The sequence below is a fragment of the Strigops habroptila genome, chromosome 4, assembly GCF_004027225.2.
Source record: "Strigops habroptila isolate Jane chromosome 4, bStrHab1.2.pri, whole genome shotgun sequence".
Taxonomy (NCBI): Eukaryota; Metazoa; Chordata; class Aves; order Psittaciformes; family Psittacidae; genus Strigops; species Strigops habroptila.
Window position 1 is genome coordinate 9,378,278 of NC_046358.1, and position 18,017 is coordinate 9,396,294.

The window sequence follows — 18,017 nt, forward strand, 5'->3', positions numbered from 1 at the left end:
AACTCAATATAAATCAGATACTAAATTTGAAATGTCCCGTTTACTTTTGAACCATAAGGTATCTAGCCATGGGAAGAAGCAATTAAGGACAGAATTTCTGATTTCCGTAAATGATGGGCATGTGCCTTTCTGCAAAGCATACATTAGCCAGAAAAGCTGGGCTTTTTTTTTAGTCAAAGACAAATTACTGGGCTCAGTAACAAACAGATACAGTTCAGTGGCTTGTGATTTAGAAGAGGTCATGCTACATGATCTAGCAGTCCCCCCTAGCCTTGAACTTTTGAGTAAAAGCAGGAATTGGCAACATATCTGTAATACCGCCAACTTGTAAAAACAAGGTTCTCACAGTAAGAATGATTAAGTACTGTATACACACAGCACCTCATTTTAATTGCTTTCAACTTTTTGGTTTATTTGCACTGGGCAGAAACTAGACATTTAATTAAATTTAGCTTTAAAAACCTAGTGTTTTACATATATTTATCAGTTCAAATTATGCAAGAAAACAACTCCAACTTTTCTTGAAATGCCCTCTTACTCATAAAAGTGTTAGTTGGCCTTTTTTCCTAACTTGCCGTAAGAAACCATGCATTAGTCACTACAGTTTATTTGCAAAGAAAATGGTTGAGAGAGTTATAAAATGACTGAAAAGAGACTCTCCAGATGGCCATTTCAGTCTTAAATAAACATCCTTATTCTAACACTAATTTAAAACAAGATCAGTGGACTGTTTTAACAAAATAGAGTAATTTAATAAGTCTGGATTTTCTAGCCAATCAATCCCAAAGCCAACGGCTTCCAATAATTTTTAAGCCTTTATCACCTGGTACATCAAGGCCAGGAAGGGAATCTGTGGGTGCAGATCCATGAAGAGAAGAACTAACCATGCTTAATGCTAGCAAGATCTCTTTTTTTCTTAAGAACCTGGTGCTTTAAAGTGGCTCATTCATCTTTGTTTCATTTTATTTACACTCCTACTACAGAAGAGCAGAGATCTGTTTCTAATTTTATTATTTATACTTTCCTGCCATAACAGCATCTTTCAGAATAGCAGCCCTCAAAAGCATTTAACTGCTTTGTCTTCATGAGATCCATGTGAAACACAGAAGTGTTACTTTTCCATTTTATTGGCAAGATGTAAGAAAGCACGAAAATTAAGCAGCTTGACCAACTGTCTCGTAAGAAGATTCAAAGACAAGTAATGCCAGTATTAAAGACCTCAGTCTTAAAGCCATTAAAATCAGAAAACTTGGAAATAAAACACAGTCACTGCAGTGTTATTTTAAGTGACATACAAAAAAATTCCATATTCTTCTTTTCTTCTCTTAGATAAGAATACAACATTATTTTATTTACTGTCATGATAGAGACAAAACCACAACTTTCCATAACTGCAGTTTGATGTGAAATAGAGAACAAATTTTATGGCAGCTTTATTATTGCCAACACACATGTTGCTGTACTGCTGTAGTGTGACTTAATGACTTGGAAACTAATCACTTTGGGTAAAGGCTATCCAGAGTTCATTCTGGTTTCAAGCAAATAGCTTTTAAACTGTATTTGTCACATGCAGGAGTTCTGGAAGATTGAACGCAGCATGGATCCGGTACACAGTTTTCTCTTTCATTTCTAATTTGCTTCCAACAGAAAATGAGCTAAAGCACAGGAGCAGCTTATTACAACTGCAGGCAACCTGTACCTTCACATTTCACTGACACTACTGAATTAAACACTGCCAGTAAAAAAATGGTAGTATCAAATGATCAAATTACCTATTTATTATAATTAGATTGGGAGGGAGGGGGGACTTCTTCCACCTCTTCACTCGGTATTGTTCCTGGAATGGCAAAATTGGCCTCCCTGGAAAGGTTGTGACCTTCTATAAGGACAAGAGCCCACTAAATATAGAAGAAAAATGTAATTTAGAACTCAGCAAAAGCAGAACTGCTGATTAAATATTTTTACAGAAGTGTTTGTTCTCAACCCAAATCTTAGCAGTCACTCTATCACTGTTATTGCTACACTAAGTACTTACTAGCACACATTTTATTAAAAAAAATCCTTACAGAATAAACTAAATTAGAGGCATGCAGCATAGCCAGTAGTCAAAAAGTAATTTATCATGCTGGTCTTTCAAATTAGTATACCCGCATTTTTCACAAAAAAAGAAGTGTTTCAAGAGAGGTCAAATAAAACATACAAGGAACAAGACAAGCAGTTTTCATGTATCAAGTTCTCACCTCTCAAAAAATAAAATAATTTTTGAAAAGTCTTCTAGATTTTTACCAGAATTATAACCCATGTTTTCCAGGAAAGTTTTGCAGAGAATTGCAAATACTTTCTACCAATAACACTTCTTCTTCATGGATCACAACTAGGCTCCAGAGCACAGATAAGAAAAGTGCTGGGAAATGGCATAAGTACTACAGCGAGCTTAACAATAGATTTGTACTATTTTGAGGATTTCCCACTGTGGATGTAAATCATAATGTCAAAAAAAACCCTCATCAAAACTCAGCAGTACTTGTCTTCGAAGACATAGATATGTCTTTGGTATAAACCACACATTTTAATGGCCTAAAAACATGGTCTCAACCAGTGACTGCCTTCTCATGTTAATTTCTTCTATTCCATACAGAACAGAATACTTCTAAAAGTATACTAAAAAACTCCGACACCATTTTTTAAACGTGGTTAGGATTGCATCAAGTATATTTTCGCTGCATAGGTAAAAACAGCACAAATGCAAGAAGCGAAGAGGGAAGCCAACTAATCTCTTTCCATGGATGTTCATGCTATTAACTAGATTGTGCCCACCACCACTTCAACTGCCTCTTCACTTAACACACTCTTTTTCACCATCTTTATTTTTTATCATGTAATTTGCTCACTCCCGTAGTGAGATGATACACATCAGTCTTTCTGACGTATCAGTTAAAGATAGTTAGTTTCTGTGTTAAGAATCAGTTAAGTTTTGAAAACATAACTAGGAAATAAACCAGACCCAATTAAAACATTATTTTCTGCTAACTCTAGTTTATCTACACCTACCTACGTCAGATATCACAAAGTTTCACTTTTTCATTATTATTGAACATTTTTAATAGGTTTCAAAATTAGAATCTTCTAACACTTTACCTACAAAGCTAATGAATGAAATTCAATATTAATCAACTAATAGCTAATAACTGTAACAAGCTAGTACAAAACAGTTATACTCCAATTTTAACCCTGACTTGACTAACAAAAGTTGCATTTAGTGAACTAAACCAATGCTTCTGATTAACGTCTTTCAATATTTTCAAGTTAATAGATGCCATCATCACAACCATAAATTTAGATTTTCAGATTTCAATTAATGTATTAGTAGTGGAAAATTAAATACCAGGCTTCCTTAATTTTTCAAATCTCAGTTAATTTCTTAACTCTGACTGAATCAATCATTTAAATGACAAGACAGGACAAACCTGACATGAAGAACACATCTCTCAGTAACCTTTATCAGAAGCTGAGTTAGTTTTTCAGCACGTTCACCTCTCAGGTGCTCATGTCTTTACTTCTAGCAATTCAGCTTTTTAAGACTTGGACAACAATAAATATATATTAATATATGTTTATTAAATTTAGAAATAAGTATTAATTTGATAGTCTAAAAAAGTGAGATACACTAAGCAAATCTGAAAACCTACTGGTATTTTTTAGTTTTCAAAAGAGCATCTTTTTGAATAGCACAGCATAGGAAGAATCGTACTATTTCAGTTGGAAAGGACCTACAGCAATCATGTAGTCCAACTGCCTCACCACTTTAGAGCTGACCAAAAGTTAAAGCATGGTATTAAGGGCATTTGCCAAACATCTCTTAAACGCTGACATGCATAGGGCACCTCTCTAGGAAGCGTACTGCAGTTGCTTGAGCTTTAGATTGACAAGCAGGTGAACTACAATTAAATAGTTTCATTTATACGAGGAATTCCTAATAGAAAAACTGAGAAGGAACACCTTGTTCACATTAAAGTATTACTTACCTTTAACACACTCTATCACCTTGGGCCTTTGAAGTTTAGATTTGGGAGACGGAGAGTTGAATCTCAGATATGGTGCTTTTTTAAGTGTGCTACGATGGCCCTGGTAAACTGGTTTCCCATAAACTTGACACAGATAGTCTTCATTCTGTACCATTGCACTTCCATTCACAGGTCCCTGATACACACCGAAAAAAAAAAGTTTACAATTCTTCATGGATGAAAATTTTACCATGTCAATAGTGCTGCAAAAGTCTACGGGGAAAAAAGCAAGAAGTTCTGCAACAAACTGTATAAATAGCAAGCACACATGAAAACATACATGCAACAATACATACAACAAGCTTACTAACAGCTGAACAAAATAGCAAGTACTGGATAAGGCAAATTCATAACAAGACAATGAATTCTACATTGTTATACACACCTTCAGCTCCTACAGCACATGAAAACAAGGAGAATTCTGACAACAGAAATCCACAGGACAGGGCTATCACTTTCATTTAAAATTACTACAGTCACACATGCAAACAACTTCTCACATAAATACTGCAATCTAAAACAAACCCATCATTACAAAAAAAAGAAACCAACTACCTGGGAACTCACATCTACCTTTTTTTTGTTCCTCTGCAAATTTTCAGAAGAAAAGCTAGTTCTAAACCTCTGTTTGCTTGTGTTCTCTTCCGCTGGCTTCTGTAATGGCTTAGCTGCAGACAACAGCTTCTTTGTTGAGCACCCTTGAATTTTTTGAAGTTTTGCTCTTTCTTCATTGGTCTTCATATCCTTAATGTTTTGGCCTCTCTTGGTCCATGGAACCTTCTGATCATATTTCACTTGTTCCAAATCATTTCTTGCCATTTCAGCCTAAAGATAAAACATAAACATAATAAAAGGAGATTTTTATCTTCAAGGCTATCAGAAGAAGCCTGTGGGTAACTTTGAAGTTCTGAGAAATGGCCTGTTCCTCATGTTAGCCATCTGACTGTGACTAGTGATTTTCATTAAGCAACTGAAGTTTTAAAAGAGAGGTAAATATTTTATTATAGCATACTATGTGCTAGTAATAATGAGCAGTTTTCTCATGTTTTCAAGTTGCAAGTGAATCATGTTTAACTACTGACATGAAAGAACAATGTAAGGTGGAAAAATATAATGCAAAAACCTGAACTCATTTTTCCAGCCATACCTGGATTTCTAGACTGATTGCTTTAATCCACTCATCCACAGTGTTTCTGATACGAATCTCTTCCAATACATCTCTGAAATAGAAGAAAGAACTATTTTAAGGTCAGTGCTTCTTAAATTGCACAGGTTTGTTCCTGGGAAAGTACTGACCTATAAACACTATAAAAAGAGACACCCAGAACACAGATGGCAAGATTACGTACCAATACAGTCTTTCTAAAGGGCACTAAGCACAGACTGTCCAAGTTTCCCAAACCTGTATCTGTTCTCATGTAATGCCACCTGTAAACCCCACCCCCCACTGGTATGTACTAACGTTATTGCAAACATCTACAAATAAGTGACAGCCATGTGTCTATTCCTTCTTTTTGACCAAAACCAAGGCAACAAGAATATTCCAACACAAAAGACAAAAAGCAGATGACAGAAAATACTCCTTCCTCCAAAATAATGATAGCAGATGCCTGAAAAAAAATCTTTACATGAAGAGAATACATACCTTCCTCAGAAAACTCAAGATTTAATTGTATTCTAATAGGAAAACTTTCATTATGATTCAAGTAGGAGTATTAAACACAACTAACAAAGCAAAAGTTCAAAAGCCAAAGATCTGCTGTAGGATGACTAATTCTGTAACATTTACAGGCTTATAAAGTCTCTTCTGCTCTGAATAATGAAATTACCCTTTAATTTTCCTATTAATGCAAGTTTGTCTACAAAAAGCTAAAAGCTATAACCTCCTTGTCATGACAGCAGGACAGTTTTTCAAGATGATAACAGTCTCAGAACCCAGATTTACCGAGAACTAACAGGTACCTGTCAATAAATATTCATCAGGAGGGTCAAAAAACATCTGAAGTTCAAAAGCATCATCTAATGATTGCTAAGAGTACTTTTTGCAGAGAAGTGCACTAGTTCTTCAACACACAGAATTAAAGAAGAAAAAAATAAGAGGTGATAAACGTGAGCACATACAATGAGTAGTCACATAAAGCACTGAATTATAGGGTCTAACCTGTTTGTAGTTAAGGCATTAATAAAAGTATACATGGCATCTCCATCTTTTGCATGAATAACAGCTTCCAAATTTTCTTCAAGAACTTTCTTATTGTTTTGAACTCCTCTCAAAATCCTTTCAGCATCCCTCAGTATAGATTTTGGCACTTTAACATTTTGAAGGATGGATGGTTTATTGAGCAGATGACGTTCAGGAATATCAGATGTAACAGCAGGCTTTTTTGACTAGAAGTGAAACAGAACCTCTAGCATTTAATCAGAGATTGTAATTCCAATTTTCTACACACTGATCAGAATTCCCATTAATATATTATTGCATCTATGCCCACTGTATGAAATACTATCCACATGTACTATCCTCAACTTCAATTGCTCAAGAACATTCAGTATGTTGCAAATACATTTAAAAGTCAAGCAAATGGAAAGACATCCAAAAGCTCTCAAATGCCAAATGATATAACGTATAACAAGCAATGTTAATGGAGCCAATAAGCATGTGAAAAGATGGCTGTTAGATACGCGAAGTATCTTATGAAAATCTCTCCATGTAACAGTAGTTACATATTATTAAAAGCCTAATAAAACCCAAAGTCCTCTAAATATATGCACTCATTTGGCATCAAACCCAAAGTCCTCTAAATATATGCACTCATTTGGCATCAGTCTACCACAAGTAACACCAAGCAATATACACAAGTTTTAACAACAAAATAAACCCCTCAACAGCACCATGATCCTCTCCCCTTTTCACTGATTTTCACTTTTCAGAAGGAACAATGAAGCAACTATTAGCCTTTTACTTTGTAGAATCCTTTTACTGAGATAAAAATCAAGCATATATTAGCTGCTAAATACAAAAGGAAGGGAGACAAGTGCAGGGGAAATAAGGAGCCACACAGCTATAGTCCTCACATTCACTCTCACACTCCTGATGAAACCCAGAGGTCCCCCAGAAGAGTGCTTCACTTTCCAGACAGGAAACAGAAAAAAAAAAAAAAAAAAAACCACCACATTAAAAAAGTGATAAAAGTACATACAGAAAAAGAAATCCCAAAAAAACCCCAAAATTCCCAAACTTAAGTAGACTCTGGAAGCATTAACTGAATGAGTATAAAATAATCTCACAGATCACAAATCAGTTTGGACTTTAAAGCTACCCTGTTACCAAACCAGAATTACACAAAAGTTTAGTTTCTAACAGGTGTACTGCCAAAGCACAATTGACATAACAAAATAGAAATCACACTTATCCCATGATCTTGGTTTTGCCTGGTGAGAAAAGGACAATATACCAAATTATTTACTGATTTTATATAGGTTTTCATTTTAAATTTAAACTTTTTGACAACTACTGCTCAATAAGAGATGTGAAATTTGTGACAAAATGTAAGAAATACAGGTTCATGTTCGATCATAAAATAATGCAGACTTGCTGGTTAGACCCAGATCAGGAAATGGTAATTATATGAGTAGTCCACACTATGTCCATTTGAGACAACAGCTTTCTGCCTGACATTAGTATTATTGACTAAGACAAGTCAAAGAACAAGTTAAATCTTACTTTGAGTAATGTAATCTGTACATAATATCAACCTTTTCAAAAAAATAAAGGTATGCAATAGTTACTGTAATGTTATTTCACTGCAAGGATGTTCAAAATTGTTTCAATATTACAGTATTTAAAAAAAAAGAAAGAAAGAATAAAATATACGGTATACCTTAATAAGATCATTCATGTCTGATTTCCATGAATTTGCTTCCTAAAAAGACAGAAGAAGAGCTGTTGAAACTTATCTAAAGGCAGATCTGTCAAGGTAAAATCCAGAGTAGATATTTGATCAATTTAAATGGGCACAATGAGTTCCTTGTGAACTACTATATCTCACTGCACACTTCTTCAGGATTAGAGCACCACCTTCTGTTCCATCACAACCTATCTTGGTTAATTCAGGCCTTTAATTTCCTTGTATGACAAAGCTAGTGCTCATTTATCCCAAGTATCTACTTTCTCACCCTACAAATCTCTCAATGATGAGAAGTCAATAGCTAACTGCCTAATTGACTCGACTCCGTATTTGCTGAAGTCATCACCTCTGTCTTCCTATTGACCTTTTTTGTAAGAAAGAGGAGACTTTAAGCCATTTGTGCCAACTGTGTCTTTCTCACTTGCCATTTCTTCTCCCATCTTGTCCTGTTCTGTTGCCTATACTAAGGTATGATAAACGATTAAGTTTTTAGCAATAGTGGTAAGCAAATATTTGCAACATAAATGGGACACATGGCACGTCTTCCCTTACTGGTGAGAACACTTAAATTCTAAAGATACAGCAACAAATTTACAAAATATTTTTAGGGAAATACACAAGCTGTAAACTTCAATCACAGAAATGAACCAGTATAATCATAGCTATTGCGTTCCAAGCCAATTCATAAAACGTGAATTTTCAAGTCTTTCTTCTTTCCCACCACAAATATTTACAAGAACAGAGAGGACTACACCAGATCAGCTATACCTTGCTTCCATGTGGAACCAGGTTAACAAACAGATAAAAGCCTCAATTGTCACAAGCCACCGATAAGCTAAACGTTGCCAGCACAGAACCACTCTAACACCAGAGGTACAAAATCATTAGCATAAGAAACAATACAAGGATGCATGCCAGTCAATTCTTTGGAAACAGCACCCTTTACAAAAAGAAGCGGCAAAATGAGAAAGGAAGTAGCTTAAGTCATCCCTAGCTGACTGCAGATAAACAGAACATTGTTCTTTCCCAAATGGGAATGTTGTATCAGCTCTGTAGCTCTAGTATCACAGGAGGATAGCAACCTTAAATTAAACAAATATTTTTTTTTTAAGCTGTTTTGGTTTGGGTTTTTTAACATCTCTTATGCTTGGTAGAATGGCTGTAAGAGCCTCTACAGTCTAGTCCATTGCATACTCATTGAGAAATTACTCAGGCTCAATGCCCTTCCACATACAGAAACAGCAATATTTCAAGTAACTGTAAACAAATGTCAGTCTTCTTACAGAGGTAGAAGCAAAGGCAACACTTTTACTGATACCAGACTTCTAAACTTTTCTCCACATTTTTTATTCCCCTTTACTCAAACTCTTGGTCATTCTGATAAGATGGACTTTACCTCTAGCATGTCATGCATTTTTCTTCTCAAATGGTCAAGATCTTGAAGTAAATCATCTGCTTTTTTCACCGTTTTCTCAATTGAACTGCAATTTTGGAAGCTTTCTACAGCAGAGACTGAGTCTGTATGCAGAGCAGAATGCCTGATGGGAGAAACACTCTTGATTAAAAGTCTCCTGGCTCCTCATGTGGTCCAAGAAAATAGCCAACTGTAAAACTAACCATTAAAGTGCAAGAATGCCAAACCTTTATATAAAATGGAATCTGCTTTTTCACCTGAGGTTACAGACAGGTTATTGGTTTTTCTCTGTTTACCACTTAACACCTTGAGCTGTATTCTTGTATTTTCAACAGTGAAAATACATCTAAAATTCAAATCTAACAGAGCAACATTTAAACTTTGGACACATTTCCATTTGAAGTAATTAACATTTTTGTCCATACTATCAAAAATAAGACAGTATATACGTAGCCATTTCTCATTACATTAGTGAAAATGTGACATCAAATTATTGCCTGGAGAAAATAAGTTTCAGACTGGATGACTCAGAACATTTCCGCACACACTCCTAAAGCTCAGAAACTGTTAGGCAGGTGCTGCTCCTTCCCAACAAAGTGTTCTCATACAGCTCCCATAAGCCTGGAATCTCACTGACAATGGCAGTTCCACTTTAACAAAATGCCTGTACAGCTGGCTTCATGACACTGCTCTCCAAGCTCCTACAATGGAAGACATATACTCACAAGGCAAAAAAGTGACACCCATTGACCTCCAAGAAAGGTGCTACAAACTACCCTTAGCAACAAGCCTTCATCTACCTCCAGTACAACAGAAATGCAAAAGTAGCATAGAAATGCCAGCGGGCCAGTGCTTCTGCTTCAGGCACAGCTTTGCTAGACTGAAGGACCATGCCACTGACTCTATCACACCATCAATATCCAATACACCTTTCTCAATTTCATTAAAACAAACAAAAAGTCCTCCTTGATTTTGGATTGTGATGTTTATTTACCTGTCTCTCTCAGAATGATAGTTCATTTTATTACTGTTTAATGCTGCCTTCTTAGAATATTCAATCTGCCTCTGTGGCATTTCTTGAGAATTCAGAATATGCTCAAGAAGTCTCTCTTCACCTAAGGCAGAAAAGAGAAAGTTAACTTTGTTCAATATATTTAATACTTTCTTTTCCTTTCCAGGTATTTCCCCATTATACTCAAAGATAGTAAAAATAATTTTTAGATTTATATAAATTTAGATTGAAATATAGATTTATTTCAGATAGGTAAGTCACATAAAACCACTCACACTTATCTATCTTACTGTGATTGTGTTACATTAGCAAAGTCAGAAAACACATAAATGAAACTGTGACAGCAATTAACTGAATAAGAGAGAAACATTCTGTCCATAATGTCACAGATTTGTTGTTCTTCCTCTGTCTCATTTCATTTATCCTTGGACCTATGGAACAACAGGAATAGGTGGCAGCTTTGTAAAAGAGAGATAGAAGCAGCATTTAAGAATCTGATGTCCTTGATGGTAAGAGTACAATGGCTGGATCTTTTAAATGCTTTTCCTCAATTTTAGATCCTCAAACAATTCTAAAACACAACCAACTCAAAAAAAAAAAAAAAAAAAAAAAAAAGCTTTATTTTTCGATGGAATGTTCAAAACTGAGTTTTATGGCACCAAACTGTTCAAAAGCAGTGAAAGAAAATTACTTCACATTGTTTTACATGTGCTATTTCCATTACAATATCCCAAAGACGCTGTGGATCCATGGTTGAGGGGAACAGGGGTGGGTAGAGGGGGATCAATTCAACCAATAATAATGACAAAGTTACTGAGCAGCTCTCAAATCTTACATTATTCTATATAACCTTTCTTAAACTTGACAGTGAATGCTCATTTGATTTTTTATCTGAGAAAATATTTCAGTGAGCGATCATGTCGAGATGCTAGACGTTAGATCAGTACTGTCATGAAATCTTTAGTTAGTTAATAGTGATTTATTCACAAAACTAACCCTTCCCAAACGTACTTTCAAATATTCTGAATATATGTACTTAAGTGCCAGAAACCCAACAGTTCAGAATAGGCGAGGACCACACAAAGTAATCCCCAGTCCATAATATTCATGCCAGTAGAGGACAGGAGTGTCTTACTCACAATACCTTCACTTGTGGATTTGGGTATGTTTTCCTTTTCTGTTACACAGTTTTCTTTCTTTGAGATTTTCACACTTTTTGCTACAGGTTCTGGAGCATATCTCCGAGGAACTGGTGTCTTTAGAGGAGATTTTTGTGTATTAATCCCACAACTCTGAAATTGGCTTGAATATGCTTCAAGGCGAAAAAAAAAAGTTATTTAAATGTTAACAATTTTCTTCATAGGAAAAGAAATCTACAAAAAAAAAAAAGCTAACATTATGAATTTTTCACAAAAATGCAGAACATTCAAGAAGTAGTTAAGAAAGTAAATAAGAAGAAAATGTCATACTTCCAAGTGCTATTATAAAGGCACCAGAAAAAGCCCCAAAAAACCCCAAAAACTCACAACAAAAAACAAAGCCAACCATACTATGAACTAGTTCATTCCAAGCTTCCATGCAGATCATTTCTCAGGGAGATTACTTTAGGTTAGGTCTAGGCCTCTCTTGGTGTAGACTAAGCACTTTTTAAATATGAAACTCTTACTTTAAACTAGAACATTTTCAGAACATGTGGTAGATGTTATATACTACATTAGGCAATAAAACCAGTGATACAGACAGAAATATTTACTATCATTATTGATGTGAAGTAAAATCCAATATTAATGAAAATAAAACTAATGCAAAACTAATACTGAAAATAAGATACTCAGAATTTGTCTTTACCTTGGGCAGGTGCACCACCACTGGTAGGAAATAAACTCCTCTGACATGAAGGTACTTCGTTAGTAAGCAATCGCTGTTCTGGCTTCTCAAATTGTTTTGTCATGAGGCTGGAGGAAGGTTCATGAATTTGCTGTAAGCCACCTGTGTTGACTGCAGAGGTAATGAGATGAGACTAAAAGACAAAATTAGAAAGGATTTCTGATATATGCATTAGTTTCCTCAAGTAAAACTTGTAGCATGAATATTTGCCCCATAACCATATTGAACAGATTTTGACATGCTATTTGAGAGAAAAGTCATTTACAACAACCTCGGAATACAGACATGCTTGGACATTATCCTGCCTTTCAAAAAGCACACAGGACTCTGAAGAAATTATTTATAATCATTCTTAGACTTTTAAACTGACACGGGACTCTCTGAAGGAATTATTTATAATTGTTCTTAGCCTTTTAATCCGACTGGATACTCACTGAATTAAAGTTTCCTCAGTTATCAAACATCTAAATGATTTCTTAGTAAGAATGAGAGCAATTTCACAATTTTTGCTTTTACTTTCCAGAAACACAAAAATTAGGGAGGGGAGTGGAGCAGATATCTGGAACAGAACCAGGAGTAAACCTTCTCCCAGAAAGTTCTAAGCTCATGTGCTAGCCACTGGATCTTTCTTTCTTTCTAATACTAAGACATGATCCAAATTATTATAATATTAACACAGGGATACAGAAGAAATTATTAAGCTAAAGCTTCTGCACTGTTACTTAGATACCTGAATATTCATTTGTTGCTCCTGTAACTTTTCTAGATGCTGAATCCGTTGCACCATGAAAGCATTCATTTGTTTTTCAAGCTCACTGACTCTTTCGTGACAGTGGGGCTTCTCATGAAGAGTCTTCGTATTAGTTTGCTGTTCAGCAATACGGTGCAGTTGCCTGTCTGCCTCCTGTAGTTTATGAATTAATGCTGAAACTGAGTTAACTTTTGCTTCCAAATCATTTTGAACCTGCAAGACAGAAGGGGGGAAAAAAAAAAAAGGAAGGGAAAAAACCTTTGTGCAAAAGAGATGGAAGCATGAAGAGAATAAAACCTCCTTCCCACCATCATGGAATTATTTGCTTCCCAAAAGATACAAATAAAATCCTAGTTAGCCCTAATGTTTGGTGGTTTAGCAATACTATAAAATTCTTCTAAAAGAGAAATCAAACGGTCTCTATCCATTTGCCCATTGAGCCAAATCCAAAATAGTTCTCTCAGGTATACTTGTCCGTAAGTCTGAGACTACTAACAGAGAGAACAGTAAGCAGACACATTCAGTCTCTCTGGCTCTACTACCAACAACTTCAGGCTGGCTCAGAACTTCTACTCTTTTAAGCCAACAAAAAACTAGTATTACCACAAGCTACTTACTTTAAGAAGCGGAGTTGTAGTAGCAATTGCAGCAGCAGTTGCTGCTGCAATGGTTGCTGCAGAATCAACTTCCCTATGTGCTGATGTGGTGTCATGACCAACACTTTCCTTTTTTCCTGTGGAGGCATTTCCTAAGAGCTGTACCTTGACCTCCTTAAGCACAGGAGTATTTTGGGTTCTATAAAAATAAACAAGTGCCTGTAAATAGCATTGTTTTCTCCTTATCTCCTCCACGCAAATGATTTCCCACATGTATCATCAATATCACTACCTACATAAGCATTTCTCCTTGATGCTCTCGACACCTAAGAAACAACTTTATTCTCATTTTTTAGCATGACACAAGGAATTTAAAAGGATCGCATTACAGATTTTAATATGAAAGGCACATCCCTGTGATGGGGATGGCAAAGTTCAATGCACTCACTAGCAGCAAAGTCAACTAAATTTCTGATCTTCCAGATTTCCAGCCAATGGATAAACAGTATGTGTCCTTATCTGTCTTTAAAATATTATATGGGTTTGATGCAAACTGGATTCTCTATCAGAGCTGATCTTGCTTGACTCTTGTATCATGAAATCATTAATTCAAATAGTCTAAAGGCATTACCAACAATATGCATAATAACCAACATACTCCAGTAAGCTCTGAATGATAAAATAAACTGAAAACACCTTCACAGACAGAAAAAGAATATTAACAGGGAACAATAAAGAATATTTTTTTCCTTACCAGCTATGCATTTTGGCACAGACTGAGGAAATACAACATCTGTACAGAAATAGAACTGCCGACATGCCAAGAACTTCAACATACTTACTTTTGCTTTAACACTGCTCTCAAAGCCTCTTTCTGGCCAGTAGCATATTGAGAAATAACAACATCACCTGTAGGGAAGGACACAAAACATATGTCGTCAAGTTAACTGACACCAAATGTCTATTTAAGCATGATTTCAACACGTACAATTTTGCTGCAGTGTTGCCTACACAAAGCACACTATTTACTGTAATAACAAATTGTTTCCCTTCACTATGTAGCAGACTTAAATCACGATGAGAGTAAGAGTAGGATTCACTTAACATAATTTTATATAGTATTGACGCTGTGAAAATGACAGTACCGTATCTTCATAAAATCTGTGGGTAACTGGAGCTCAGACAACCCACTCAATAAAACCCTGCAAATTCTAACTGTTGATATGAGTCTCCTGCAGTCACAACAAATCGCAAGTTTTCTTAACACCTTTAAATTATGCTAAAAGGATTGCAGGTTCTCCTTCATCCACTGTTTGCTGGGCAGAGGTAACAAACCAAAATGTGGAAGGTTCAGTGTTCCCCTGCCGCTGATTATACACAGCTAGTACACACATGCTGACAAGCCAGCTAGTTGTTGCCTCTGTGTGCATAAAAGATGAAACTAAAGTATTGATTTTTTGCCTTAAACAGAAGTATTGATTTGTGTTTCTTTCCTCTACAAAGCTACAGATATCCAAGAAACCTGCAGAAGTGTATTTTATTTAAAAGGTCTTCACTTCCCAAAATCTGATTGAAACTGACTGGCATGTGTCTGGCATGTGAAACTGGCAGATTCAGAAGTCAAAGGAAAAAGCAGCGACAATGTGATTTCTTAGATTCTTAAGGATTAAAAAGATACTTTCTATGGTACAGGTTGCATTTGTAGTACAATTACAACAATAAAATGCATCCAAACAAGGTGTTTCCCCTCCACCCGCCAAAATTCTCTATTCAGAGACATGAATATTTCAGTTATTAAAAGGAATTTCAACACTGTGGTGCACTAGTAGAAGTCCCTCTCAGTTAATCAAAAGAGCTACATAAGGCAGTGTAATGCCAGCAAGAATGAAGTAAAATTTGCAAAGAAACATTTGAATATTTTCACTCTAAAGTTTCTACATTGAAGAAAAATACCCAAAATAAAATGAAAGCTCAATTTTACCCCAATTAATCAGTTTTATTACAAAAACGGGGCTGTAGCAGTACATCAATATGTCTCACCTTCAGGTCTTCTGCTATCTTCCTTCAGTAGCAGTGAAGGATCTTCTTGTTCTGCAGCTTCTCTAGGATAATCCTTCAGAACAAGAAGAGCAGAAAAACATACATCAAAGCCTCTGGATCAGTGGCCACAATGTTAGAAGCAGATGGAATTGCTGATCACAGAAATGTAAGCATCTCCACATTCTTAACACAAGGTCTTGGAACAAGATGTGTTAAGATCTCTACTACAGAATCATCTGGACTTTGTGGTCAAGAATTCACATTACATTTTAGTGACAAAAACCCCAGAAACACAATTAAAATTAAAAGTACATATTCCCAGTGTTGAGTAAGTGAATTCTCCTCATTTATGGCCAAAGAAGTAGTAGTGAAATGACATATGTGTTAAGTTTATACAAGCTATTAATCTCAATTCAGGAACGCTCATACACAAAGAATGAAGCATACACGACTATGTAACTGAAGGGACAGAGCTGAATTTTCTCAAAGTGGAGTCCATGAATAATCAGTCTCCAAGCAGTCACAAAGCCAAGTTAGGAAGGTAAAAATCTCTTACTTATTTGATGGTGGAGTACTCTACCATACTTTTGACACTTGTTCAGCTCACTAGTTCTACTTCAAGTCATGCAGAGGTGCTACTGCAGTCCTTTCACAGCATGGGTTAATTTTATCCTCATGCATGCTTATTGACATATGGATGCCCTAGAGACAAGTTTCCACTCTATGTCAGGCACAACAAACAAATCAAAAGGAAATGAGCCTTTTAATTGTAAGTATTAAAGAGTTCCATATAAACTAATGACCATTTCACTATCTATGATATGAAGAGGAAAAAAAAATCTGCAGTTTTAGGTTTTTAACAGATATTGTGCAATGTGTAATCAATTACACTAAAATTTAAAAGAAGCTTTAGTATTAATTATGCAACAGGCAGCAGTAGACAAAGCCCCTCTAAACACTTCAGCATTAATATCACATTAGCAGCAACTCAAAGATGAAAGCAGCTGCACGGTTCCTGTGCAGAAGCTGAGCCAAAGATCTGAGATGCTTTTACAGAAGCTGCAATTTCTATTAAACTTCTGTTCTCTTAGTTCAGGACTGCAGGAAGCAACACTAACCGTTTCTTACCATTTGTGATAAAAACATGGGCTCTTTAGAACTTTCCACTGAAAGCAGACGTTCTGGATGTCCTTTAGTACTTGAGACTCCTAAAATACAAGCAGTTCTACTGTGATCATAATGATTCGTTATTCATTTTCAACATACCTTGACTAACCCAAACCTCAACATTTCCTCTGCCTGTATTGAGATAAGTAGCATGGACTGTGTCAGTTATGAATTTGAAGAGTACATGATACATCACTACTGTCTCATACTATTAAAAAAAAGACTTCAAATTATTTACTTAATACTACTAAAATAGTTTGCTAAAAAAGTTGCAGAAAAGGATGCAATTTATTTTTTTTCATTTGCTTACTCATCTGCGTGAGCTTCATTGGTACAGGCAGTTGACCTGTGTATGCTGTTTGTGTCAAGCTGGAGGGGCAGGGTTAGCCTGTTTGTTTCCCAAGATTACAAAGAAAAATAGCTTTAACAAGGAAATGGTAGACAGCAGAGAAACTTCTGAATAGTGTTTAATTGACCAGCTCTGAAACTCATATTGTTTCATAAAATCTGCAAATACTCTGCAGATTGAAAAAGACTAGAGCTGAATAATTTTCTTGGAATGCCTACTTCCAACATTTAATATTTATTACAAGTGTCCAATAAACACTGCTTTAGAAAGGCAAGCTTGTACAGATCTATCTTGAACATCTACTAGCTCAAACTCTCCAGAAAAAGTCATCTTTAAAGAAACAGAGAAACAGGAGAAGTCTCTAAAAGACTTCTGATTTCTTCCAGTATAAAACCACAAAATAATTCACACAATTCCAAAAAAACATTAAAAAGGCCCAAATATCGGGACTACTCTAAGCTGTTTGTTGGCAGAAGCAATATTCTGTTTGGCACAAATTTGCTTGCTGACTATACTTTGGGCATGAAATTAAAGAGATACATATGGTGTCTAAAACAGTGAGCTACAAACTGCATTAAAAACTGTGACAGACTGGAGAGGCACCAATCTTCTTAACTTTCTTATTTAGGTCCCTGAACACATACACTGTTTCACCCTCTGATGCTGCCTAAAACTTTCCTGCCCAGTATATTTGTGAAATTAACAGATATAAGGAAGAAGTTCTTCACTGTTTGGGTGGTAACACATTGAACAGGTTGCCCAGAGAAGCTGTGGCTGCCCCATCCCTGGCAGTGTTCAAGGCCAGGTTGGACAGGGCTTGGAGCAACCT

At 35.7% G+C, this 18,017-nt stretch overlaps 1 protein-coding gene across 9 annotated transcripts in view; it reads right to left on the reverse strand.

Annotated features, from left to right (window-relative positions):
• KIAA0586 (KIAA0586 ortholog) overlaps positions 1-18,017 on the reverse strand; it is an 84,657-nt gene that overhangs the window by 65,747 nt on the left and 893 nt on the right. For 6 of the 9 annotated variants that reach the window (XR_003990975.2, XM_030483073.2, XM_030483074.2 and 3 more), the window contains exons 2-15: positions 16,801-16,880; positions 15,673-15,745; positions 14,475-14,541; positions 13,654-13,831; positions 13,016-13,249; positions 12,247-12,418; positions 11,543-11,710; positions 10,381-10,501; positions 9,369-9,510; positions 7,946-7,987; positions 6,226-6,452; positions 5,212-5,284; positions 4,632-4,889; positions 4,026-4,200 (exon numbers count right to left, since the gene is read on the reverse strand). Coding sequence is in view for 8 of the 9 variants with exons in the window: in XM_030483073.2 (XP_030338933.1) it covers positions 4,026-4,200; positions 4,632-4,889; positions 5,212-5,284; positions 6,226-6,452; positions 7,946-7,987; positions 9,369-9,510; positions 10,381-10,501; positions 11,543-11,710; positions 12,247-12,418; positions 13,016-13,249; positions 13,654-13,831; positions 14,475-14,541; positions 15,673-15,745; positions 16,801-16,880 (2,010 nt within the window). In the remaining variant the exon portion in view is untranslated. The remainder of the gene's footprint in view (positions 1-4,025; positions 4,201-4,631; positions 4,890-5,211; positions 5,285-6,225; positions 6,453-7,945; positions 7,988-9,368; positions 9,511-10,380; positions 10,502-11,542; positions 11,711-12,246; positions 12,419-13,015; positions 13,250-13,653; positions 13,832-14,474; positions 14,542-15,672; positions 15,746-16,800; positions 16,881-18,017) is intronic. The other 3 variants (XM_030483070.2, XM_030483071.2, XM_030483076.1) reach the window with 3 other exon arrangements.